Source organism: Corvus kubaryi, unplaced genomic scaffold (genome assembly GCF_017639235.1).
Source record: "Corvus kubaryi isolate FWS band 111438036 unplaced genomic scaffold, C.kubaryi_AGA036_p1.0 72, whole genome shotgun sequence".
Classification (NCBI taxonomy): domain Eukaryota; kingdom Metazoa; phylum Chordata; class Aves; order Passeriformes; family Corvidae; genus Corvus; species Corvus kubaryi.
This window is the reverse complement of record NW_024582060.1, coordinates 1,584,605-1,610,214: the sequence shown is the minus strand read 5'-3', so window position 1 is coordinate 1,610,214 and position 25,610 is coordinate 1,584,605. Positions and strand designations below refer to the sequence as shown.

Sequence of the window (25,610 nt, the reverse complement as noted above, 5' to 3'; positions counted from 1 at the left end):
AGAGAAAAAGGAAAAAGGAGAGGATAAGAAATGCTTGACTGATTAGGATGTGAAAATAACAACAGTGTTATCTCAGGGTTCTAGAAGCCTGACCTGAGGTTACCATCTGTCACATTCGGTGGTTGCAGAACTAACATGAACTCCCCCAAAGGGAGATCTGGGATTACTCCGTAAAACACGAGGTTTTTAACCCAGCAATTGTTGAAGCCCAAAGAAGAAGGGTCTCACTACTTCACCCTCTCTGATTTGCCCCTTACTACAAAGGAAAAAACATCACTGGGTGCTGGATGGAATAGGAGGTTTTGGACCAGGCAGCTTTTAATGGGAAGTATGAGAGAAAGCAGTGCTGCTGCCTCAGACTTTTGGGGAAATGAATGTGCCTCTTAACAGCTCCCACTGCAGATTCCAGGCCCTTGAGGGTGCCAGTGAACACGAGGCACTGCAAAACCCCACGTGAGCAGGACGTGGATGTGATCCCTGCTTCAAAGTGGAGGAGTGATGCACAGAAGCCAAATGGTTTGCTCAACATCTCACACAATAATCAATTGAAGAACTGGACTAGAACTTAATGTGTTCTACTCTCTTCCCTCTCCTCTCTCTCCATTGCCTTCCACCATGCCTTTATGATCACATCACTGGCGATCATAGATGCAGGGCTTAAAACAGCAGCAACAGCTGGCAGACTCACTCTTGGAGAGCTTCCCACCCTGTTTATCCAATATAAAACCACTTTGACAGTGATTTTTGACAGAAGGTACAAAAACCAGGGCACCCCTACAGTTAACAGCGACTTACCTAGTGGCAGGATTAGGTATAAAACATCAAATTTCTGTATGCTGTTGCAAATGAAATGATTTATATTTTGCATATAAAGGACTATACTACCTATAAAGCAGGAAAGGATTATTTATAATGAGAAAATAATTTGTCTTCTCATCACAAAGTGAGATGTTCTGCACAGCATTTTAAAAATTAGGGAGAATAAAACAAACAGATTATATTGTCTGCTTGTCTAATGTATTTATAATCTTGGAAGAAACGTTTGCTCTTGACATTCTAAACAGTGTTTCTAAAATGATGCATTGTTCATCTGATGGTGTCTTTATTTGTTTCTATTCTACTGTGGAGCTACATTTGTGCTTCTTGTAGAATTGTATCATCTTGATGACCCAGAATTTGCTTGTGCATGGTGTCTACCATGGAAAACCCATACAAATATATAAAGAATAGTCCACCCACTGATATATTCTCACCAGAGTAATTTTCCAGCTTTGTGCCTTTTAAATGTTCTAGATTATCATAATTCTCACCTCCACTGTATGTCCCCATGCCCATGATGTATATGATGCCCATGAATGTATGTTTGATATAAAACACGACACTGTCATTCCTCCTACCCCTCCCAGTGTTCCAGTGTTGTATCTTTCTGTACTATCATTGCACTCAGGTGGGATATTCCACCAGTGCTGATCATGTCATTAATAAATCCTCATTGTATTTAGTGAATAATAGAAAAAAATTGTAATTTACTAGAGAAGGTAAAAGTTTTGCTTTAATGCCAAAACATTCTGTCCTGCAGTAAGGCATGAGTGGGCCTAAAATACTGTTTTGGAGGCTCTTTTTAGGGCCTTCCACATGAGGGTGAACTTCACCAATAGAGGGAAGAATTATGAAGAAAATTATGAATAATTACAAAACATATAAATTTGAAACTACTGCAGCCTACTTGTCAATATTTTAGGAACAGGAAAGAAAGAAAAATCTGATTAATACATTATGCATCATGAGTTCTTCCTTAGCTCTGTGCTTTACACACAGACCCATGCACAAATTGCAGGAGATATATTCCAGGTAACACTTTTTTCCATGAAATTTTGTACTTTAATTGTTCTGCAGAAAGAAGGCAAGTATAACAAGTCCTACTGCTGATTGGTTCCATCCTCACATCTTTGCCAGAAGCTTTAGCAATATTTGAGTACTCCACCAGCTCATGCTTTCCAAAGCATTAATGATATTCTCTCAGTGTTTGCCTTTCTGTTAGAGAATTCTCTTAGCTAGCTTATATATTTTGTGCAGGAGTGGAGACATGTCTTGAAAAAAGAATGACCTCTCCAGGATGCTATGTTGAAGCTCATGCTTTTACAGCTATTGGTTTGTTGCCCCGGGTGTATCTGATTACCCAGTGCCTGAAACAGCTACTGCTTTCCTCAGAAACCAGGCCTGGGAGTCGGTAATGGGTACACTTCAGACCCAAAGACCCAGGAAAAACAGTCCCCAGACCAGAGAGCCCCACTCTTTCTGAAAGAGCAAAGATGCCTTTCTTACTGGAAACTCTTGTTTCCCCTCTCTCGAAGGCAACGTTCCCCTCTGGAATGTTTTCCCCTCTTCTATGGTCACACGTCTAAACTGACCACTTTTTCCTCCTTTTGAAATAGTTCCAGGCTTGCTTTGGCCTCTCTCTCTGAGACTGTGAACTGATTTTCTGCCTCTGCCATCTGACCCTGAAATCCATCCATCCTGCCAGAGATCTGAGCCTCAGAAGCTTTAAGGGCAAATCTTGTATGATGCACATGTCCAAGCCTGTTGTTTTTTCCTGCCTCTCAGCTCAGCCATCTTGACTATCTTCCAGTTTTGGACTTGTTTTTCTTATGTGCTGTGTTTTCTATCTCAAATTTGTCAGCAATTTCCTCTGGTGGGGTGTGGGGGGGTGTTACAGGGATTCTAGGGACATTTTGGAAGCTGAGTATGCAGAAGAAGCACTCTTTCACCACCCCAGTCAAGCTTCTTATAAAGTGCTGACTGGTACCCACATGGGAAAAGACAGACCTGGTGCTGCTTAGATAGTACTTGGATAGACTTGTTTCAAGAGCTCTGGGTAAGTTTGGAGCTGATCTCTCCTACAAACTCCCCTCAAGCTGAAAAAGACCTATCACACCAAGCTGGTGTTTTGGTTGTGCCTGGCTCAGCAAGCAGTGACTGTTTAATAGATATCACTGTGCCTTTATGCAGAGGGAGAGGGAAAAGAACAAAAAGGAAGAAGAGGAGATACTGGAAGCTGGAAAAAGTCTGGTTTCTTCATAAAGCTGCTGCTTCATGCTGGACTCCCTGGAAGGGGAATAGCTGGCAATATCCTTTGCCTATAGCTGCTGGTGTTGGCACAATCTCCCACTCGGGTCACTGTTGAGTCTACTAGAGCTGGCATGGGCTCCTCACTCAAATGTTCTTTTGGCTCAAAGCAGTCTTTCAGGCTCCTCTCTGTCACCAAAAAGCATCAGAGAAGGTCACAAGGCTATCTGCTGTTTTGGTTTTCTCTGTCTTTTGCAGCGGACTGTAAGAGCCTGAGCTCAGTTCACACTGTTCCAGATTTCAATTTAGCACTTTACACAGTATCAGGTGTCTCCAGCTGCCTATGCCAGACTCCTCAGCACTCACATCAGGGTTAGATATCCAGTCTGTACAGCCCTCCCCACCCTGCTACAGACTTCAGAAGATGAGGACTGCTAATCTAGCGCTCTCACTGCCTAATTAGTGGCAGAAAAAGTGAAAATAAACAGGCCCGTGAGTGACCTGTACCTCTACATGTTGTGCATTGAGCAGTAGCCCTCCTCCAGTCCCAAAGAAGCAATAAAGTACCTTGTGATTTTAAATATTCTCAGGAGTCTGACACATCTCAAAACCGAAATGCCCAGCGGTGACATGATCTTTGTCTCCACCAGGATCGTTTCCAGGATGCCTCCGCACACAATGAAACAGTCAAAGCGGTTGAAGAGGGACACAAAATAGGCCTGGAGACCGAGGCTGTACATCTTCAGCAGCATCTCTGCCGTGAAAAGAGCTAGCAGCACCTTATTGGCAGTGTCTCATGAAAAACAAAAAGAAACAGATTAAGGAAACTTAGTCAAAAGATCATCACAACTAATCCTTGGCCCTTGCTTCTAAGAAAGCACTTTAAGGATCAGTCTTAAAAGTGAACTTCATGTAAGCTTGGGTCAAAGAATGAACTTGGAAAGCGTGGGCATCTCATTCACAGAAATGTTTTAGCAAGATGGTTACAGCAGTTCCTGCGTACTGCACATACAGCTGCAATGTATTACACAACCTCCAGTGGCAGGGACACGCCTTCCTGTGCACAACCTGCCTTCACACCCATCATCTGCAGAGGAGGGTGGGAATAGAGGAGCTGCTGTGCTACCTACTGTTGCTTAATTAAGCCTTTTCAGCTGCTCTCACCTCCAGAGAGAATTCAGAATTCTGTTCTGCAGACAGAAAAACTTCACAAATCACTCTTCATCACCTCCCTAATAATCAGAATTTATAATAAATGCCATTTCAGGGGAAACCTTGGACAATGTGGGGCTCCCAGTAGCTATCCATAAATTGGGAATCCAGTTGCTGCAAACATAAATTAAGCATAAACACCTGATTTCACTTCCACCCAATGGAATACTGCTTTGACTGGAAACGAGGTATTTACATTTTTCCTGTAACTTCTCCCACAGCAGGCAGATAAGTTTATTGTATTATTTAAGATCCTCCACAGACACAGGACTGTTTGGAGCTGTGCACACTCCTTTCACATTGTGTGGTTTAACGCATCAGCTCTTCTCTCAGCTCCCTTTTTTGACACCGACCGTAATAAACAGAACCAGCAGCTTCTGCTCACCTTGGACCTCCGTGAGCCAGTCTGGCTGGTTGTAGTGCTCAGAGGCAATGGTGAGGGTGTTGAGAAACACGAGGAAGATCACCAGCCAATAGAAAACGTTGGACTTGACAGCAGCACGGCACTTCCTTCTGCAGAATCGATTCCATCGGCGCCAGTAGCGACTTGAAAAATTGAAGAAGGAAAAGTTCTTTTCAGATAGGGATCTTTAGGTGATTGCAGCTCTCTGTCAAGGGAGACTCTAGTCTTGATTTATTGCTCAAGAATGGTAGAGAGTAACTCAAGTTCACCCTGAGAAATACTCTCTCATCAGTGTCAACAGTTGTGAACATCCCTCGTTTTAGCTATAGGAATAAAGTTAGTCCTAAACCAATTTGCAAGGTCTTCAAGCACTATCTTAGTCTGATTAAGACATCCTCTGCAGATACCCTGAGAGGTTTTTTAGCTCAGTTGCCACAAAAATAAATATTCTCCATGTATTTGATGCTTGTGGCCTGCAATGGGACCTTGCCCAGCCTCAGGATAGTCAATAGAAAGATACTCTGTCACATGGAGCTAAAGGATTAAGTCTTTGGACAGGTGAAGTCAAATAAAATCCAAAGAATAGTTCCAGCAACATTTTCAGCAACATTCAGGAGTAAGCCCAATACAAGGGCTAGTTCTGAAAGAAATCCTGAGGCCTGGGGGCTTCAGCATCTCACCTTCATGCCTGGAACTAAGGGTACCATTTGCTAACCAAGAGACTTTTTAAAGTTTGCCTTCCATGAACACATCCCCTTGTGTCACTGATTTCTCAGGATAATTACTAACTACAGAAGATATTTAAAGCTAATTACACACCTCCTACTCTTCAGAATTTAACTTGCATAGCAACCCGTTTCCAGGCAACACTTGCCACTGTATAATAAATCTAATAGTTTTATATAGGTACTACATACATATGTGTGTGTGTCTGAAGGGCCACACACATGCACAATGTTTCAGGAGAAAGAACTTTTCTTGGCTACTCTTGTCCTGTGTATAATTTCCAGTGGCAAACCACAGCCATGCTTGAGGATCAGGGTTCACATCTGTAGGCACTAAAGCCAGACGATGTAAACACAACATGGACGAGAATTTGGCAACAGCATTTCAACGAGTGGTCAAATTTACAGTGTTTTACCTATGCAATTTGTAAAGGCACCCGGTCCCTCACAAACAGATACATTGTGTGTTTTGCAGTGCATTTGGGACAAGAAATAATCTTCCCAACTTCCAAAGTGGGCACCACACTTAGACATTGATGTTGTCATTAAGCTATTTGCAATCTCACACGCTTTTGCGTGTACTCGTGCACAAATGTGCATGCACATGACAGTGTATGTAAAGATTGTGCTTATATCTACAACCTTTACATGGGAATGTCACATATGTGCATCCCTAAATTGACATTGCTCCTTAGGTAACTGGAAGCACACACTTACTTGCTCCAGTTTTTCTGAAAATTCATTTAGTTTTTCTATAAAACTGACTTTGGATTCAGGGTTATGGAGGCAGCTGAGCTCCTACCAAAGGGGTAGAAGTGAACCTTAACAACCAAGATCCATGAGTTCAGTCAGCCTCCCCAGTGAAATCCCACAAATGGCCACCTTGGGACTGCTTCACTTTTCCAAAACCTCTAAGTCAACAGAGAACCAACCAAACGCCACCAGAGAAGCTCCCACGTTCCAGGGTGAACAGGAGAGTTTCACAAATAAGATGGAAACTTCATCAGTTGAAATATTTACAATCAAGCAAAGCAGAGCAGTGCACCAGAGAGCCTTGAGCTGACAGGGTTGATGTTGATGGATGTAGTATAATTATGGGGTTGAAGTGGCTTTTTATTTCTGATTTTATGTTTTATGGTTTGATATACATAGGTAGCATAGATAGGTACTTCAGAGGTCAATAGTCCCTGTGCCTTATTTCAGTATGGAACTAAGAAAAACAATCTTGATTTATGACAAAAATCTGACGTATTTAGCAGGATCTCCTAGAATCACCACTGCATCCCAGAGATGCTGGTGTAAACCACTTCAGAAAAGAACAAAAAGAGTAAAAAGGAGAAAAACAAGAGTCAGTTTTACTTACCTAAATTTTGATTTTGAGATCCGATGCCTGAAAGAGAAGAATTGTCATTAGAGTCTCGGAAACTGTCCCATACCTCCCATCTTTCATGAAAATATCAATAGAAAGAAACAAAGTTAAGCTCAATGCTTTTTTAAATCCATGCTGGTTTCCCCTTGGATCTGTTGTAAGACAATGTAGGCACTGGGCATGGCTATAATTCCCCAATACCCAAATCTTGTGTTTTGGTGGGACTCATGAAGCAGAAGTCATGCCATGGTGGGATTCTACCACCTACAGATATCAGTGAACTAGAATTTCTCCTGGGTGAAAGGCTGGCCTAATGCTAGGGGCACTCTACAACTGCTGCCAAATGTATTTCTTAAGAATGACTATTTAAAAAAAAAATTAGCTACTTTTATTTTCCTTATATTAAAATCTGTATGACTTTATACAGACAGAATTGTTGCTTTCACATGTCACCTGTCACTCCAGGATACATAAGCACATTATGAAACAATAATGGTGAAAATACTGCTTTTTTTTTTTCAGCAGCTGAAGCAAGACCAGTGCATGGCAAATATTTTCAAACTTAGATACTAACACTTATTTGTCTTGGTTATCTGTGTAAACTGGTTTGCACTCAAATGGGTCTGTACAATAACAGATTCTGTTGCTATCAATGAAATTTTGAGAATTAAGCGTCCCATAAGATTTGGCCATATTCCCACTATGTATGTGTTTAAATATCTAATTCCAGGCATTTGGATTTATTCACCCAAATAATCTCATTAATCTTTTATGAGAGGTCACAGGCAAAGCTAGAAATAGGCCCCAGCTCTTTAACCACTACCTTGCTCTGCTTGACACACATCCTGTAAGGACTTTGAACACTTTGGCTGCCTTTTGCTAAATCCATAACGGTGCACAGAGGGAAATAAACGTATGTGGATACAATGGCATGAGTCAGAGGTGATTTAGGAAGCTGCAAAATCAACTAGCAATACCATCAGAAATGAGAATCTGGGGAATGACTACGAACGAAGTATTTCTGCTGGGTTGAAGCATTCCTTAAGGTTCCCTCCATGACGGGAAAGTGAGTCATTGTTGACAACAGTCAGCAGAGGTCTTACTGCACTGCCTCAGAATTGGATTCACTGTTAGCAGAGACGGGAGAATGTAATTTTCCAAGCATCTGATACTACTTATTGTAGCAGCCCTAACAATGGTCCTGTCCCTGCTTGAGGACATCAGTTACTGACAAGTAAACAGTGATAGGTCAGGTTCCTTGTGTGGAAGAGATTTTAGTCAGGGTCACCAGCAGATGGGCCGAGCCAAAAAAAGAAAAAAGCCTTTGCACCAAATACCCAAATACATCATTCCTGCTGTGTCACAGGCAGCTTGTCTAGGCCACACACTGGGCAGCAGTGAGGTTACAGACACGTGCAAGACTCTTGAGAAAGAAGAAATAATGCACTGGCAGAGCAGAATGTAAATTATGCTGCAGAGACAAAGCAAGCTCTAACAAGGATGCCAGGTGAAGCACCTACAAAGCACATCCTTCATGGTACAGCTATCCCAACTTCTCACTGAGAATTCTGGCTTGATAAGCACTACCTACAAACTGTAATGGATCGGATTTACAGGCAACAGGAAAGAAGGCTCAAAGACGGGAAGTGGAAAGATGGAAAAATCACAAGGAAGCAGAAATCTGAGCACTGGAAAGGAGGTGGTGAAATTTGGCAGGGACAGAAGAGGGGAGAGAGAGAGAGAGAGCGAGCCAGAGAGCAAGATGGAAGGGGAAGGACAGGGAGTGTGAAATCCTCTGGTGACCTCTCTGGTTAATGGTTTCCCAGTGAGGCTGCACTGGAATCTTTTATTTATTTAAGCAAAAGAGATGCAGCAGGTGTAGTACTCATCATGCATGTGATAATTATATCTTTGGAGCATTATGAGCAGCAGCCAAGTGCATTCAGTGCTCCCACAGGTTACCTACAGCCTTCATCCCCCTCCCTCCACCTTGCCTTACTGCTGTGGCAGAAGGCTTTATCACATGTGGGTGTGCTATATATATAGAACAGGACAAGGAAGGAGGATTAGATTTATATTTAGAGGTAGAATCAGAGAGTGAAATGGAATTTTGGAAATAAACTGTATAATAAATGTTTCTGAAAACATTATGCACGAATATGAAACAACATTTTTCAAATTACTCTCATGATTAAGTTTTTTTCAGAACTTGGGTTACCAATGTCACATAAAAAATGCTTTTATGGCATCACTGGAGGCTGTCGAATAGCCTGGATTTAGGGCTTTGCTGCAGTGCTTGTGGCACTTAATGGGTTCAGAGTGGACCAGATTCTCTGCTGAGTTTAAACATGGATCTCTTGCATCCCTGGTGTCCTGGGAGGTTTAGGTCTTTGGGAGAAAGAGGGTGCCTCCAACTGTGTCCAACTCTGGAATGTCTTGAGAAACTCTTGTCTAAAATTATGGTATGGGAGCCTAATGAAAACCACTTCAAATCGCTACTGAGTGTTTTTATCATAGGAGCCATGTAACTCAGCTTATCTTTTAGAAAGTCAAACACAAAAATCAGATCTCTACTGTTTGACTAGCTATCTTTGAAATTCTCTAAAACTCCTCCAACCTTACATAGTTACATACAACACACAGATAAGACAGTGAAATTTAAAGGTTCTAATCCACATAAACTCTGGATAATCAGCATAACTCAAATGTAATGAGATATCCCACATTCTGAGACATAAAGTCTCCATTTCCCTGCTCATGGTGGACACTAGAGAAGGCATTTGGGAAGGATGTGACAGTTTTGTGTAATAGGGATTGAGGGCTCTGTGGAATTGTATGCACAACAGACAATTCTGGAAAAACCTTGTAGGTCACCAAGCATGACACAAAGGCCATGTTACAGCTGTGTTCTGGGTGTGGGCATTATCAAACATGGCCATTATCCAACACTCTGGTCACAACTACTTTTATACTGTGTGATCCCAGCTTAGAGGCAACGATACCTCCATGAGGACTCACAAAAGCCTTTGGATACCAGCAAAAGCTGTCAGAAAAGCAGCAACACAGAAAAGGACATTATTAAGCTTCTAGGTTATATACAACTTCGGGGAACATCCCAAGAGCTTCACTGGCCGTATCCTACAGATTTTAGAACTGTGAGAAGGCAGTCCTGGTGTGACATGGATTCTGTTTTGGTGCCATGTGCTGCATTCTTGCAGTTACTGGTAAGGTGGCACAATTTTTCCTCTGTTCCTGCTGATAACATTTCATTACTTCTAGTCAGGATGGTGGCACCCCTGAGGAGATGGCAGCCACCCTAAGGTGGCATCACATTACTGGGGCAAAACATACAGTCATAGACCTTTTCAGGAGTGTATGCAGCACACTTGATGAACTCCCAGCCTAATAAAGCATTAGGGCCAGGTTCTGCCCTTGCTAAGTTTCTGTGATTCACACTGAAGCAATGGGCCCCCATCCTGCCTGCTACAACACAGCTAACCCTGGGGAGCTGTACAGGAGCATGCTGTGATCCTTTCTCATTTCTGAACATTAATTAAAAGGGTAAAACAGAATAGGTGACTGGACCTGGACAACTTCTGATGTGGACTGAGACAAATTCTGATGCATTCTGATGTGGACTGAGATCCTCCTGCTGAGGCAATCACTGGATTTCAGCAGACTTCACACAGTGATGCCTCTTGTCTCTTTTTTTACATTCTTGCTCTTCTTGCAGAAGCACTGGAGAGCATGCTGACCTGATGGGAGCGATGCTGGTTTTAAGAGGAAGTTGTTGGCCAGCAGCAATAAGAATCTACAGAATATATGTAAGAAAATTGGATGTGTCCAGCATAAAATTGAGTTGGTTCGCTATTCAACAAGCTTTCTTACAGGCTGGGAAAATAGGCCAGCATTTAGGCATTCAGTAAATAATCTTGCTCTCGCTGTGGCAAGTCACAGGAATCTGAAGCAGGAAGATATTTCCTCTTCCATAAGGGCATGCTACTGTCCTTTAGACACACACCTAGAGCTGACTGTGAATATTAAAAACACCTTGCCCATAATAAGTTGGAGAGCAGTATCTGATACTGGCACATAAGGTTTGATCCTGTGAGTTTTCCTGCTGAAGTCAGCAGTGGTTTCAGAGCTTTTGGCAGACTTTTCTTCCCACTGTTGTTCCTTTGGTTCCATCACATCACAAGGAGACCATCTTCTCATAAGGTGAAAATCAGCAGCAACTACAATAAACCTGCAAGAAAACTTTCACCTTTACCACTGGCTCCTATCCTGATTATTGCAAGAACTGCACCGGAATTATTTTCCATGCCAGAAAAGCACCAAGGGAAAAATCACTGACCATTCAGCTGCCAGGGAAAGCTTCCATTGCTCACAGAATTTTCAGGACACACTGTTTTCAGTTGGAAAGCCAGTGCAGGTTGTTCATTTTGGTTTATCCTGTTTTATTGTTGGAACTGTCTTTGGCGGAAAAGCAATTGAATTGTCCCCCATATGTATGGAAATCCTGGCCAAGGCGAAAATGCCAAGTAGGTTATTGTTTCAATGAAAGCAGATAATTTTAAGCTCTCTTTCCCTTTGAGCTCAAGTGCTTCACTTTTCTATTGAGCATTAGTTTCCACAAAGGTCTTTTTTTAGCTAATGCATATGTATAAAAGCGAGCTCTTTTGTGGCACTCCAGATCTGCATGGTCGTATTAGAAAACTAACATTCTGCTTGTATTGGAAGATTATATATGCTGACACCCTGCACAGAACAGATTACTCCTGATTATGAGCGATGGCCTGTCCTCAGGAATCGGAGTCCTGCACAGCAGCAGCCACAGAGGCTCAGGGGAATTACTCTCTGTTGAGAAGCCCTGGGTGTAAGGATACCCTGTAACCAGAACCCCGCTGCTCCTGGTTCTGGGTGTATCCCACTGACGCCTGCTGCACAGGAACGTGCTTCTTTGTACCCTGAGGCAACAGGTTATGAAAGCTGTGACACATCCAAATAAGTTCCACTTCCAAGTGTTCTTGAGGATAAAAGCTGTTGTGCTCCTACTGCAGGGCAGATGTCAGCCCACTACAAGGCAATAGCACGACAGGAATAATATACTGTGGAAGTTGTGGGATGCTTTTCAATGTCCTGTGGAAGCCTGTGAAACCATTTTCAAATTCAGATGCCTGATAAAGTGAATACCCTTAGGAAGCAAACTGTGCTGTGCCACAGCACTCCTGTTGCCAGCAGAATTACACCAGAAATTATTACGAATGAAATTGGGGTTTTTTTGTTTGTTTGTTTTGTTGTAGTTCTAATAAATTTGATTTACACAACAAGTAAAGAGAGATTAGATGTTAGATTCCTCCTGAAACTCCTGCTGGTTTGAAGGCTGGCATCACTCCAGAGAGGACAGTTGATGGAGACAGTTTCTATAGCATGGATACTGGAGAAATAAAGGCTTCTGTGAGACAATTCATCAGTAGGCAGTAGTTTGTGTTTGAGAGGTACTCTCCTGATCTCACACAGCATACGTCTCTGTAGAGCTGAGAAAGGCTGTCAGGGAAGATCTCCTTTTCCAAAAGGTACATTTGAGCCTGGCTTCTCAAGCAGATCTTTCTGTCATTCACAGACCCAGCCTTTCAAAACTCCACAGCATTTTAAAAGAACAGAAAGAACAGCGAGCAATTCTAAGTTGCTTTCAATGAAAAATTCTTTTTCTTTCAGTCTCCTGGGCCTTTTTTCCCTTTGATCATGAGTGCATTTTGATGGCAAGCTCAGCCTATAACTGCAGTGGTGGTGCTGGGGTGGTTAAACGCCCTAGGCAGCCTGATGCCAATAAACAAATAAATAAATGAATGAATATATTGCCTTTGACTTGAAAGGCCCGATGTTCCTTCAGTCATGCCTGGTTGCAGCCTGCCCAGAGCAGCCCCTGCCCTCTGGGAAAGTGTGTGTTCATAGCAAAGCAGTGGGGACTCATGGCCACTCACTGGGGTGAGTTTAGAATGCTGGTAAAAATATCGAGACTCATCTGCAACAGATGAAACTCAACAAATGAACAAAAATCTTGGGTATTCCAACTGCAAAAACAGAGAGTAGGATACTGCTCAAAAGCCCTGGTTTAATCTTCAACTAGAACAAATCAGGATGACATGACTGTAATTATTAATGCTTACTCAAAATCTAGTACTTGATGAGGAGCTTTTTTGAAAAGTTCCACTGACTTCCCACATGGATTTTCACTATTCTTGAATACTGGGCCAGATTCTGATTCTTAGTCAGGTTCCAATAAAAGAACATGCTCATTCAAATAAATCCTTGCTTGCATTTTATATGTTCCAGAAGGAATGTTGGCTTATGTGGGGTTTGAATGAGGACTCAGCAAAAAGAAGAGCACTAAATACTTCTTGAATCCATGAAAGCTGGTTTCTCTGTTTGCCAAAGTGTGTGATACAATGACAAAAGAAACCAGAAAGGATTCTAAACCTCAGAATCAAAGGCAGGTCTGAATTGGCCTGTAACTAAGGAATCTGCAGATCCACAAGTTTGAAACAAACATTTCACAAAAGCAGGCAGCATTGGCAAAATTTGTATCTCACTCCAAAATTTCCTATTCAATGATACAGCCATTAATTTTCATGGAGGAAGGAGCCTATCCATCTCTTAGAGATGAAAAGCAATCTGAGGGAGGCCTTGGGGATCTCAGCTGTCCTTGGGTAAGGACTAGAAAAACTCTTCTCAATAACAGACTTCAATTTTCCTACTATACATCACCCATTTTCAGATGAAGTGAAAAGTGGCAAGGAAACTGTTTGTCTCTCTGAATCTTATGTGTCCTGCTCTGCTGAAACTTTGGGCCCTGTTTTAACATTTGCAACATGAGAAGAAGAAATGAAGCTCTGTTTTCCTGTAATTTTCCTGTGTCTTTTTCCCTAAAATATATTGGACCTAACCATCCCTTTTCCTAATGCCAGATCAGGGTACTGCCATTCTCCTGTGAGCATGCTGGCCTATTTTAAGTGAACTCCATTCTAAGTCATGATTACATTTAGAGTTGGGTTTAACTTCAGCCCCCCTGGCCACATTCCAGCTAAGATAATTATGTTCCAGTTGCCAAAATTCCCAATGCAGTTTCAGTGCAAAACAAGCTATCCCTCATACAGCTCCTTGAACACTTGTGCCTGTTGTATTTAAACACCTGTCACATTTTACCCTGAAGGTGGCTGAACTCTATGGCTGTGAAAACAATCCCTGCATTTACAGTCCATAAAGTGCTTTAGGATCCTTTGGGATTAAGAACATTAAATGAATACAAGTTGTAATATTAAAAATACATGAAACCTTAGAGTAACTGTTGCCATTCTTCTTGGCCCTGGGTCCACACCTATGAGGGCCTTCACTACTCTGATATATTCTGGAGAAGCAACACAGCAAAGCACAGTCCAGGGGTGTCCTGGAAAGCAAGGATGGCAACTTTCTGAGGCAGGTAGTGGAGGTGCCCCCAAGGAAAGGTGTGCTGCTCAACTTTATTGTAACAAACAGGGAAGGCCTTGTTGGAGACGTGAAGGTCGGGGTCAGCTCTGGCTGCCACTCTGGTCAGTGGACCAGATGACCCAGGGTGGTCCCTTCCAACCCAACCCATTCTGTGATTCTGTGAACCAAAACTGCAGAATATAGAGGGTTCTCCAAACTGGATCCATCTGATGCTTCCTGCACTGTGCCAAGAGCACAAGCAACTTTGTGAGGTGCCAAAGAAAGGGCTACAACTGCCCCAGTGCTGTGAATACATCTGGCCTGGTTCCTGCAGGAAAGCGTTCATAATCTAAACTAAAAGACTCAGCAGGTTCACAACAGTGGGCAGGTGAAGGAAAGCAATCACAAATAATTTCTCCTGAGGCTTGTTAGTCACTGACTGATAAAGGAAAGCAGAGATTGAAATGCCAATATATTCCACTTTTCACATCTTTTAATGCAGATCACAGAATCACACAGAATTGACTAGCATGGAAAAGACCTTTGAGATTATTGAGTCCAATCTATAGCCAAACACCACCTTGTCAACCAGACCATGGCACATCCAGCCTTTGCTGAGACACCTCCAGGGATGGTGACTCCACCAGCTCCCTGGGCAGCCCTTTCCAATTCCCAATCACCTTTCTGTGAAGAACTTCTTCCTAATGTCCAAACTAAACCTCCCCTGGCACAGCTTCAGACTCTCCTCTGGTCCTGTTGCTGTTGCCTGGGAGCAGAGCCCGACCCTCACCTGGCTCCAGCCTCCTTTCAGGTACTTGTAGAGAGTGATGAGCTCTCCCCTGAGCCTCCTCCTCTCCAGGCTGAACACTCCCAGCTCCCCCAGCTGCTCCTTGTAAGACTCGTGCTCCAGAGCCTTCACCAGCCTTGCTGCCCTTCTCTGGACTCGCCCCAGCATCTCTGAGGGGCCTGGGACTGGCCCCAGGACTCCAAGGTGCAGCCTCAGCAGGGCCGAGTACAGGGGAATGGAGCACTGCCCTGGTCCTGCTGGCCACATATTCCTGATCCAGGCCAGGTGCCCTTGGCCTTCTTGGCCACCTGGGCACGCTGCTGGCTCATGTTCAGCTGCTGTCAGTCATAGCCCCAGGCCCCTTCCTGCTTGGCCACTGTCCAGCCACTGTGTCCCCAACCTGTAGTTTCCTGGATCCTCCTTTTGGCTTTTTAGGGATGGGCATCACATTGTCCAGCTTCCAGTCATCTGGGACCTCCCTGGTGAGCCAGGACTGAAGATAAATGATGGAGAGTGGCTTGGAGAGCTCTTCTGCCAGCTCCCTCATCACCCTAGGATGGATCCCATCTGGTCCATTCAAGTAACACCCAAGGGCTCAAGGTAGCTCCCAGGATAGGAAAAAACCTCAAAATACTCCAGCATGGTACAAGCTATAGCACAGATATGTTTAGCTCATGTTTCAAGGACATTTGGAGGGAATAATGTATTGCCCCAGAGCATAAAGTCCATTCTTGTTTAATGCAAAAGGGAATAAAGGACACTCCCTGCCTATCCTTGCTCTCTGTGAGGCTAAAAAATACACCACATAATTTCATAACTGCTATCTCACACATTCTTAAGCATCTCCACTAATTACAACGGTACAATTTCAAGGAGGCATTAATCCCTCGTAACTGTTGCATTTCTTTGTCACTACACTACTCTGTCCAGCATTTGAAGGGTGCAATTCAGTCTGCAGGATGGGAGTTATCAGCAATGTATTTCTATTACAAGACACTGTAAAGTGTACAAGAATCTTTAGAAAAATTAAAATAAACCAGTCATTTCCACTCTTCAGTCTGCACATACTGGTTTCAAAAGTCTATCACCAATGAGGAATTTTAAAAGAAGAACACTGTTATCCACCAGTTCCTCTTTTAGCTGTTATGCAAAACCAGATCTGCTTATTCTGGGCACCCTGTCCTTTATTTACATGTGTGTCAAACCAGAGGCTCTTCACTAATGTCCGCAGTGAGTTAACATTGCAATTAAGATAAGAACCGGGCTCAATGGATCTTCTGCAGCCTCTCCTTTCACCCCCTGTGGGGTTTTCTTCATCCTAAAAAGCCTGACACTTGCCCTGGCTTTACCCCCCAGTTCAACCCGGCCCCTAACACCTTATCTGTGTGCAGGTACTCACGCCAGCCTTGCGCCGCAGTTCTCGCCTTCCATATCCGCTCCAGGGACGTTGTCGGTGTTCACGGACTCAGTCTCGCTGGTGGGCATGCTCACTGCAAGAGTCAAAGGGAAGAAAGAGAGAGGGATGGCCATTAGAATCTGGCACAACTCTTAATGAGCCCATGATTGAAGGAACTGAACCCTCAGCTGCAGCTCCTGGGGATTAAACAATTTGCTGAGCAAGTCTAGTGCCTCCCTGTACAGAGCAGGCTGGGCAGGTAGACTTCAGGAACATACAAGCTACTCGAATGCTAAAGAAAAGGGAAGAAGCAGCTGCTCTCCTTCTTTCAGAGTCAGTTCCTGGAAATTTTATGAATGAGAACCACTAGAAAGTAAAAAACCTGACAAACGCAACAAGAAGCTTTTTTTTGATTCCATGGAACTCTTTAAAAAAAATGCCTCCTTACCTGCAGCAGCCCAAACACCTCAGTGCCCTCCCCAATCCTTTGTGCAATGATTAGAATGCAAACAAAAGGTACCAGGGTTGAGATGCATGCAGATAAACAGCTTCTGATAGCCACCAGCAAACACCACATAAAGAATACTGATGGCTCATCTGTCATATACTAACTGTTAATGTGATTAAACCTTACACCTAGAAGCTGGACCTATAGTTGTAAGAGAGAAATTCAGACCCTCTGAGCCACTCAGATATTACCAACAAAGGAGCTGAAGAATATGGACAGTGGTGGAGCTTTTATGTTGACATTCATGGCTAAGAACTGGACAGAACCTTCTAGGCTTTCACAGAAGTGCCATGGAACAAACATCAAATGAAAGCAGTCTTGGGTGTCAATCTCTCTCATCTAGATTCAAGAACCTGTGTCTAGCTGTTATCAAACCTCAAGATTTTATTTGCTTCTACAGATCATAAAATACTCCTCAAACCCATACCATTTTCATTTCCCCAGTTGTTCATGGTTCCTGCATAAGGTCCAATCACTCTTCATAGGTAATCATTCAGTTAAAGTTAGGAAAATGGGGAGGATCCACTATGTGTCCTGTTCCCTCCTCACCCTTTTTGGAATGCACAAAACAAATGAAAAAATTACACTTAAGACTGAATGCAGGAGTTAAACAGATCTCCCAGGAGCCTGGCAGAGCTTCAGAGCATGACCTGTATTTGCTGTTGGATACACATCTCAGATGAGACTTGAGAGCACGTGCTATTGGCTGTTGGAGAGATTTCTAATGGCCTGTAGGAATACATAACTCAGTAGTAAGAATATGTCTATTTGTGGGTCATTGGTGCAAAATGAGGCAGTGTAAAAGAAATAGGTTCTGCATTTCAACTGGGCAGATGCTCAGGGGGGCACGGCCTTCTTTCAGGGGCTAAAAAGACATCAGAAGGTCCTCCCAAAAATATTCTGCATTACTGCTTCGAAAGGATTACGGTAGAAATGTCCTTCAAAATGAGCTATCTTTCCTTCATCCCATCACAATAATTCACATACCTCCAACACACTTCTTGGGAAATCTAAAGTTCTTGTACTGTGTGCTTAGGACCCTACGAAATAATGGACTCTCTAGCACTCTTGACAGAACTACGAAATATTGTACTCTAATGGTGCCTGCTCCTTTATGAAGACAGATGTTTTAATAATCTTGTCTATTTGGAAAGACAAATTAAGGAATAAACTGAATTCATGTTCTGATAGACATGAAACAGTCAAGTAAGCTGTGAGAAAAAGCCAACATTCATAATTGAAATTTTTTGTCCAGAGTAAGCCCTGCAGGAATAAAGCCAAAATGCTGATATTGCGCAAGTCATTTTGGAGGATGAGGTAAAACACTCTCAAGACATATTTGAGCTTATTTGCAAATGGAAAACAATTTTGAAGACATTAGCAAGAGATTGATTTGCAGAGCAGCTTGTCATCCTGAGTGCATGAAGAGGACACTGCACAAGCAATAGACAAAGCCAGGCACACACATGCAGGAGAATACAAAGCTGTGCTGTAGACCAGCCTGCACAGAGATATACAGACACACAGACACACACAGTGCGGACACAGAGCGCAGTGGAACATTACCATGGCTTTCTGTGGAGTGACTAAACCAAGCAAACTTTCCTTTCTTCTCATCAGGCAAACCAGCTGGAGGGCTTCCTTTCACAGACAAGATGGTCAGTGTCAAGTACCAGGAACAAGACATCAACAGAGAACATGCAGCCAGTGACAGGCAAAAGAAAAAACACAAGGAACTCAGCTTACACATGATATCCACTTCTGTCTGAGAACTTCATCATGTGAGTCAAAAGTGCAAAATGTAAAACAAAGGTATACAGAGGTATGAAATATCACTAACAGATCATCAGACCATAGCTCTCATTTGCTTTCTGTTCTTTTTTATACCTGGCTCTTGAGAACATGAAGTTAATGAATTAAAGTTTATGGGTCGTATCCCAGAGACATCTTAGAGTGTACCTCGTACTTCCCTGACCTTACTGCTGCAGAAAGTCAAACTTCAGTAAAGTGAGAGATGCTGGTGCAGTGGTACATGGGATGAAGAGATCCCATAGATCACTTTGCTGGCACCACCTCACAGGAGCTCATTACACTGCACCCATGGAAAATGATAAGGACAATCAGAAGTATTAGGACTGTGTGAAGTATTAGAGGAATGATGGGCCAGAAGATAAAGGTCAGGACAGAGGGGAGATTAGGGCTGCATTCCCCAACACCGTGTGCTCTCAGAAGCACAATCACTTGACCTGGCACCTCACAACACCCTCATGACCAGGGGATAATCAGGTGTGCAGTGCTGCCCAGCTCATTCAGGCCAGTTAACAAAACCAGAAAACAGAAGATGCTGCAGAAGAGTTGTGCATAAACTGGGGCTGAATATGAGGGGAAGTAGACCAAATGCAGCCCAGATGGCTTTCTTATCTGATTCAGTTCTCAGAGAAGCCAGATCCTGTGCCCACACCCTGGCTCCAGTCTAGAAACAAGGCAGGCATTTTTTGCAGTCCATGCAATTAATTACTGGAACCATGTACCAAGAATGCTGGTGGTAAATCCACCACAGGAATGTTTTAATCAGGAAGAGATGTTTTTCCCAAATGGTGGGCTCAAGTCCAGACCAGAGCTGTGTTTAGGACTGTGGCTTACAGACAATGCCACCTCAATGGCCATTTCCTCCCTGTAATTTTGGGAGCTGAGACAAAGGCAAAAAAGATCCAGGGGCTGATACAAATCACGGTGGCTTTGCATATATGGGAATCTCCTTTTTTTAGATTTATCATTGTAACCATAACCCACTGTAGTTGATGAAATCTCACATTAATTACATATTCTCTAGGTAGCACAGATGGCTATTTTTTTAAAGGGCAATGAAACAACTTTTTAAAGGCAGGCAAGTATTTCATGGTTTCAACAGAGTGCAAATCATAAGGACCAATAGGTTTGATATTCTCTCTCTGGTTCCTTCTGAAGCCTTTGCACTTCTTACATCTTGCCACAGTGTGGCTCATCACTGAATGCAGACTTTTCCTCCTGGACTACCTAAACTCCAATTTCACATTACTTACATAGCATTCCTGCAGCAGTTAAAGCAGCAACAACAGCTATAGAGCAGCTTCCTAAAAAAAAAACAAACCTGAAAAATGCTTCGTGTTGTGTTAATTCTAGCTCTGAGACCCAACAGACAGAGAAAAATAAGAGCAGAGTCTGCAGTCTGTGTCTGACTAGACAGATGTGCAAGACCCTTTGAGAGCCTCTGTTCCATGTCACTGGCATCAAGCACTGATACCAGCTCTGCTCTTGCACTAACATATGTCCCTCCTCCTATGAAGTGCCCCATGGGCATGCAATGAATTATTGGATGGCAGGTTGCCAAAAGACAGCCAGCCACTGAAACAGAAAGCTGGCACAAGCAAATACCCTTCTGTGCAGTCCTGAGACGATTTTTCCTTCACACACTGGGAGAACAATATTTGCTTCCCAGTTCAGAGATATCATTACCACTGTTGCATCTTGCATTTACGAAATTCTTGTCATCTTGGTGGTGGAAGTAATTTTAATATTCAGATTTATTTCCATGGATTATTTAACACTGTCACACATCTTGCTGAATCTCACTTTAATACTGCGACATTTGAAGACTCAGAGGCAATCGTGCTTGGGCAAAGGGTCCCCAGTTCCAGAAATAGAGACAAAGCAAACTTTTCACAGATTTTAATGGAACATATTACTACATGGCTTTGCAGATCTGGGCATTAATTATAAAACTGGATATATCAGAGGCTATTCACGTTGCCTGACTTCACCTCTCTGATTTAGCTGTTTGAGTTAGGCTACAGAGGCAGATCGATTCCTGCCACAGGTTTTCTGAATGCCATACTGATGTGTCCCTCCATTCTAGGGACAGGCTGAAAAAACACATTTACTTTATGTCCTCGGGTTAGGTACTTGACTTGAAACAGTGTGACTTTCCAGCAGAATGTTCACTCACAGTGAAAGAGGCTTGTGGGGGGTTTTCAGATTTTAAAAAACAAAAATACATTTGATTGATTTTTTTATAATATGCTCACTCAGACTCTGATTTCTCCAATACTTCAGTGTCTACTGGTAACAAATTATTTTGCAAAATATGGGTCTAAATAACCCTTTTTTCCCCCACTGGCAGTTGAGGTCAGAGGGACCTGAAGTCACTTGCCCACCATTTCACTTTATTGTGCCACCTTGGCCATACGACCAAGCTTTTCTACATACCTGTTCAGTTCCTCTGCCAGGGGAGCTGTGATTCTGCACTCACCTTGCCAGCCTCTCAGAGAGGTGCAGATGAACACATTACAGTAAGTGCTAAGTACTATAGTTATCACTGATGCTAATGTCTCCCAAGTGGGACTCTGCACAACGATAAAGCAAATCTAAAGAGCAAAGTCGTCCTGTGAATTCTCCAGCTGGGATTTCAGATTTCCTTTCCCATCAAGCACAACAAGAATAAATGGCAATAGCCAGGCTGCTTCCTTTAACAGTATGTGCATCAAGTGAATGACTTTGTCTCCAGTAAACCCCTGCTTCCCATGGTGCCTTTCATGGCCATCATTTCATGAATGAGTCTATGGGCAGCTGTCAGAATATCAATTGACTCATATTTTTTTGGTGAAGAGCTCTCATTTTAATTAATATGTGAATATTGCCTAGCTTTCCTCTTCTGCCTGTTTTGAAAATGCTGCACTCATTCATCTTATTCATTAATTTAAGTAAGATACAGCTTTCATTCTGCTCCATGCATGCTGTGCCTTGGGAACAATCAGTGGCTGTGCTCTTAAATGCAAGCAGCATCCAGAAGGTAAACTGCAGAGGTAAGACATTAGCTTTCCCTGGATGTCCTGGTTTTGTCAGGAAAATATACTAGATATGACTGGGGAATTCTTTAGTGTTTCCTGCCTTGAAAAGGAGTTCTGTGACAGAAAACCTTTCACAGCAGAAGAAGAAAGGGAACTTGAACTACATGTAGGATCTTGGTGCTTGCATACCTCCCAAACTTACACAGAAGTTGTCAATAAATCTAGCACAGTAAAAAATACCCAGAAAAAAATTGTGAAAATCCTTGGAAAAGTATTTTCTAAGGGCTCAGAGACCAATACTCATAATGGACAGTATTAGACACCATATTACATTAAATACATGTAACATACACACTTTGCATAGCCTGATTTTGGGGTATGCACAGATGACTACAATTGTAAGGTGAACGAGCTGGATTCACACTCTCACTCAAGGTCAGCCACAAAACACATGGATAGTAATAAAGAGCTGTGAAGTAATTGCCAGTGGCATCCACTTCAGTCAAACAGGAAAAGGCTTTTGGTAAAAACACCTTTCCATCAGTGGAAGGCATCACAGTCCCTGTGCAGCCGCAAGACCTGTGATCACACTAAACCCAGGCTGGGCACTGGAGTGCACCACGGAAGCTGATGGAGTGTAACATTGCTGTACTGGACAGAGCAGCACAAAGCAGGAACATTGCCAATGCTGAGAGGGAGTATTGTATCATCGAATGTTTCATTCATGGAGAAATGGTCTATTTTACAATACAAATTGCAAAGTGTATCTCTAATTTATGAAGCCTTGGTGTACCTTGTCCTTCTCCCCTTCCAGAGGGTCACCGTATGTCCATACACATCATATGCTGTTGAGAGGATATAGCCATTGGCTACATAAATTTATACCTTACGAAAGGGAGCAGGAGAGAAAGTGAAATGTATTAATTGTGCAGGCCTGTGATTAACAGATCTGTCATTACCACATAGAGATTACTGCACACCTATAAATGCATTACCTTGCTACTAATTTATCTTCCTGGGACTTATTTTACTGTAACAGACTCCCCAGCTAGTTTGAACAGCTGCCATTTCCCTTCTTTTTATAGCAATATTGACAGTAATATGCTGCATTCCATAAATATTTGTTCATTACAGCCAGTGAGTGGAATGCACATTGCACAGAGGACCAAGCAATGGGCACAGTCAGACTCCTGGCCCTGCCAAGTGACAGCCTTTGCCAGTGTCACACATATTCTGTTCTGTATTTGAAAGGAAGAACTTAAAAACTCTTTGCATTTCCCTGCCTGAAGGACAAAGCTTTTCTCTGCATAACCTGTGGTATCTCAAAATATCTCGTAAGCACAGGACGTGGGACTCACCCAAAAGTAGACTTTGCAGAAAGGAGCCTAACTCTCTGCTGAAAAGGCCAAGAGGGGAAGTCTCTCTGCATAACTGCTTGCACTGCTGAGCAAACACCTAAGTCTGCTATAGGAACCCATTCCATGCAGAGAATCTGCCTGCAAGTGCAATGCAAGTATCTCTGCAATCCCTGTGGCTGAAGGAGGACAGACTGGCTGCGTCACAGGGTGACAGAGGTGCTACCAGAACACACACCTTGAAAGATGTCTCTCTCCTGAATCTGGATCCTCCTATGACCTCCTAAACTGATTTTCTTGTCTGATGAATGACTGGCATTGTTTGCCTTGCTAGGAGCAACAATTAAGGTGCCAAAGTGCAAGGCATTTATTTGCCAGGACGTGGTTTATAGCGTTTCTTGTGCCACTATAACACTTTTTAGCAAACTCCCTGGTTCCCCACAGAATTCTGAAGCAATGCAAGGACAGACAGATAAAATGGAGGAAAGGCATAACAACTGAGGATCTATGGCTCTTCCAACAGCATTTTGCAAACAAATCACAACAGCACATTCGTAAGAGTTCTACAGGTTTCCTCTCTCATTCTTTATGATTTTTAGCAGAGGAACTTAGGACAAGCAGCAGTGCCATCAAATGCTCCTAACACCACCCCACAAAAGGATAATGTGGGCACAAAAAGCAGGGGCATCTCACTGGAAATCAGAAGGCTTCCATCATTGCAGGCTGGTCTTGCAGGTGCCTTAGAAATGGGGGCATGAGAGCTGTGAACGCTGTAGATAATGTGTTGGGAAGTGCTACAAACATTGGTCACGAACTAAATAGCTAACCACAAAGGAAGTGCCCTCAAGATAGTAAAAACAACTAGAAGAAAAAAAAAAACCCTCCACTTTTTGTGCCTCTAGTAACCATGAAGCTATTCATATTTCTCACTGGTGTTGTTATCAATGAAAATAGACAGGACAAGGGTTTTAAGCACAAAGGTGGTTTTAAAGCAGCCCATGTGCTGCTTTCTGCAGTTCCTGTGCATGGGGAGCTTCTGCATGTGCCCACCCACACAAATATACACCTGCATGACGAGGTGGTAGCCCTGATCAGGATCTCTACTGCAGCAACAGCATCTTTGTTCTTTCAGTGCGCAGCACTGTGAATCCATCTTCCCCGCAGAGTCCAGGAGAAGCAAAGAAAATTACAGAGGCTACTTCCAAGCTGATCTGCTTAGGTCATCAGGAACTCTCCAGGGAGTCTAGGTGTCTGCTTTACACCTGGACTGCCAAACTTCAAAGTGACTGAGATGCAGCTCTGGCTGCTTTATGACATTCCTGCCAGTCAAAAGCCATTTCAAGGTGAGTGATGCCTGAGAACTTGGTGAGTGCCCTATAATTTGTGATCTAGAGCACATGAGAGGAGAGGTCAGGACAGCAGGGACTGTTTGGGTGGTGCAGTGGGTGCGAAGTCATGCCCTGGTAGCTCGCAATGGACATTTTCCCCAGAGGAAGATTGCACAACCCTACAACCAGGGACCTTAGGCAGGAATTGTGCCAGTGAGAAGGTGTATCTTCTCTGGGATAGAAGAAGGAAGCTATTCTCCAGGAGGCTGGCCCTTGTCGGCAGAAAAACCAAACAAAACAACCCAAAGAAAAGTGAATATGAGGGAAGAACTCGGCTGTATTCTTTCAAAGGACAGGCAGAACAACTGGGTAGTGACTGGAACACAGGCAAAGAGATGGTAGGAAAGAACAAGTGACAGAATTTTCATCTGAAATGCCACTCTGCAAGCTGGAAGAGTAGTGTATGCTCCCTGCATTTGGGAAAACTCAATATAGGAGTAGTGTTTAAAATATTTAAGGATTAATCTTATCAAGAAAAGACAGCAGCAAGGCCCTGTCCATCTGAACAGACAGTGCCTGACTGAGATGAGTTCTCAGCAAGTACAGACGTTTTCTAATAGCAGGATTCATGTGGGATGTGTGAGGAACCTTATGGATGATGCCTTCCTTGACAGCAAACAATCAAGCAATTCAGTTCACTGATCAACAGATACACCATCATATCCATGAGATTTAGGTCTCTCCAGAGCCAGGGCTCTGTGAAAGCACTGGACCTTTGGAGTTGTGCTCTTGCATCGCGTTGAACAAATTCAGTTCAGCTTCATGATCTGAAATGGACCTCACCTCTCCTATTCCAAAATGTGCATATAATTCTGGTTGGAAAACCTAATCTGCTACATTTCTTCTGTGCCTAGGAAATAAAAATGCTTGTGATTTTGTAAGCTGCTCCTGCATGTGGTGTTCTTTCAGACACTTTTACTAACATAATGACTAGTCTGATACTAGACACTACTATCACAATATCATATGAGTCAGAAGCATGAGACATCCTGGCTGGGCAGGCTGTGTATTACTGTGCAGCCAGGAGAAAAGCAAAAATTGAAGTTAAAGAGTCTTGCCCCTAAAGCCAGCTTGTCAAACATATGATTAAAGTTTTTCTACCTCTTGA

The 25,610-nt window shown here is 43.0% G+C and overlaps 1 protein-coding gene across 22 annotated transcripts in view; it reads right to left on the bottom strand.

Moving 5' to 3' along the window:
- CACNA1C (calcium voltage-gated channel subunit alpha1 C) overlaps window positions 1-25,610 on the bottom strand; it is a 464,262-nt gene that overhangs the window by 103,862 nt on the left and 334,790 nt on the right. For 21 of the 22 annotated variants that reach the window (XM_042050204.1, XM_042050205.1, XM_042050210.1 and 18 more), the window contains exons 10-13: window positions 16,429-16,519; window positions 6,770-6,796; window positions 4,664-4,824; window positions 3,634-3,859 (exon numbers count right to left, since the gene is read on the bottom strand). In XM_042050204.1, the coding sequence (XP_041906138.1) occupies window positions 3,634-3,859; window positions 4,664-4,824; window positions 6,770-6,796; window positions 16,429-16,519 (505 nt within the window). Of the gene's footprint in view, window positions 1-3,633; window positions 3,860-4,663; window positions 4,825-6,769; window positions 6,797-16,428; window positions 16,520-18,499; window positions 18,575-25,610 lie in introns of all 22 variants that reach the window. The other variant, XM_042050195.1, reaches the window with a different exon arrangement.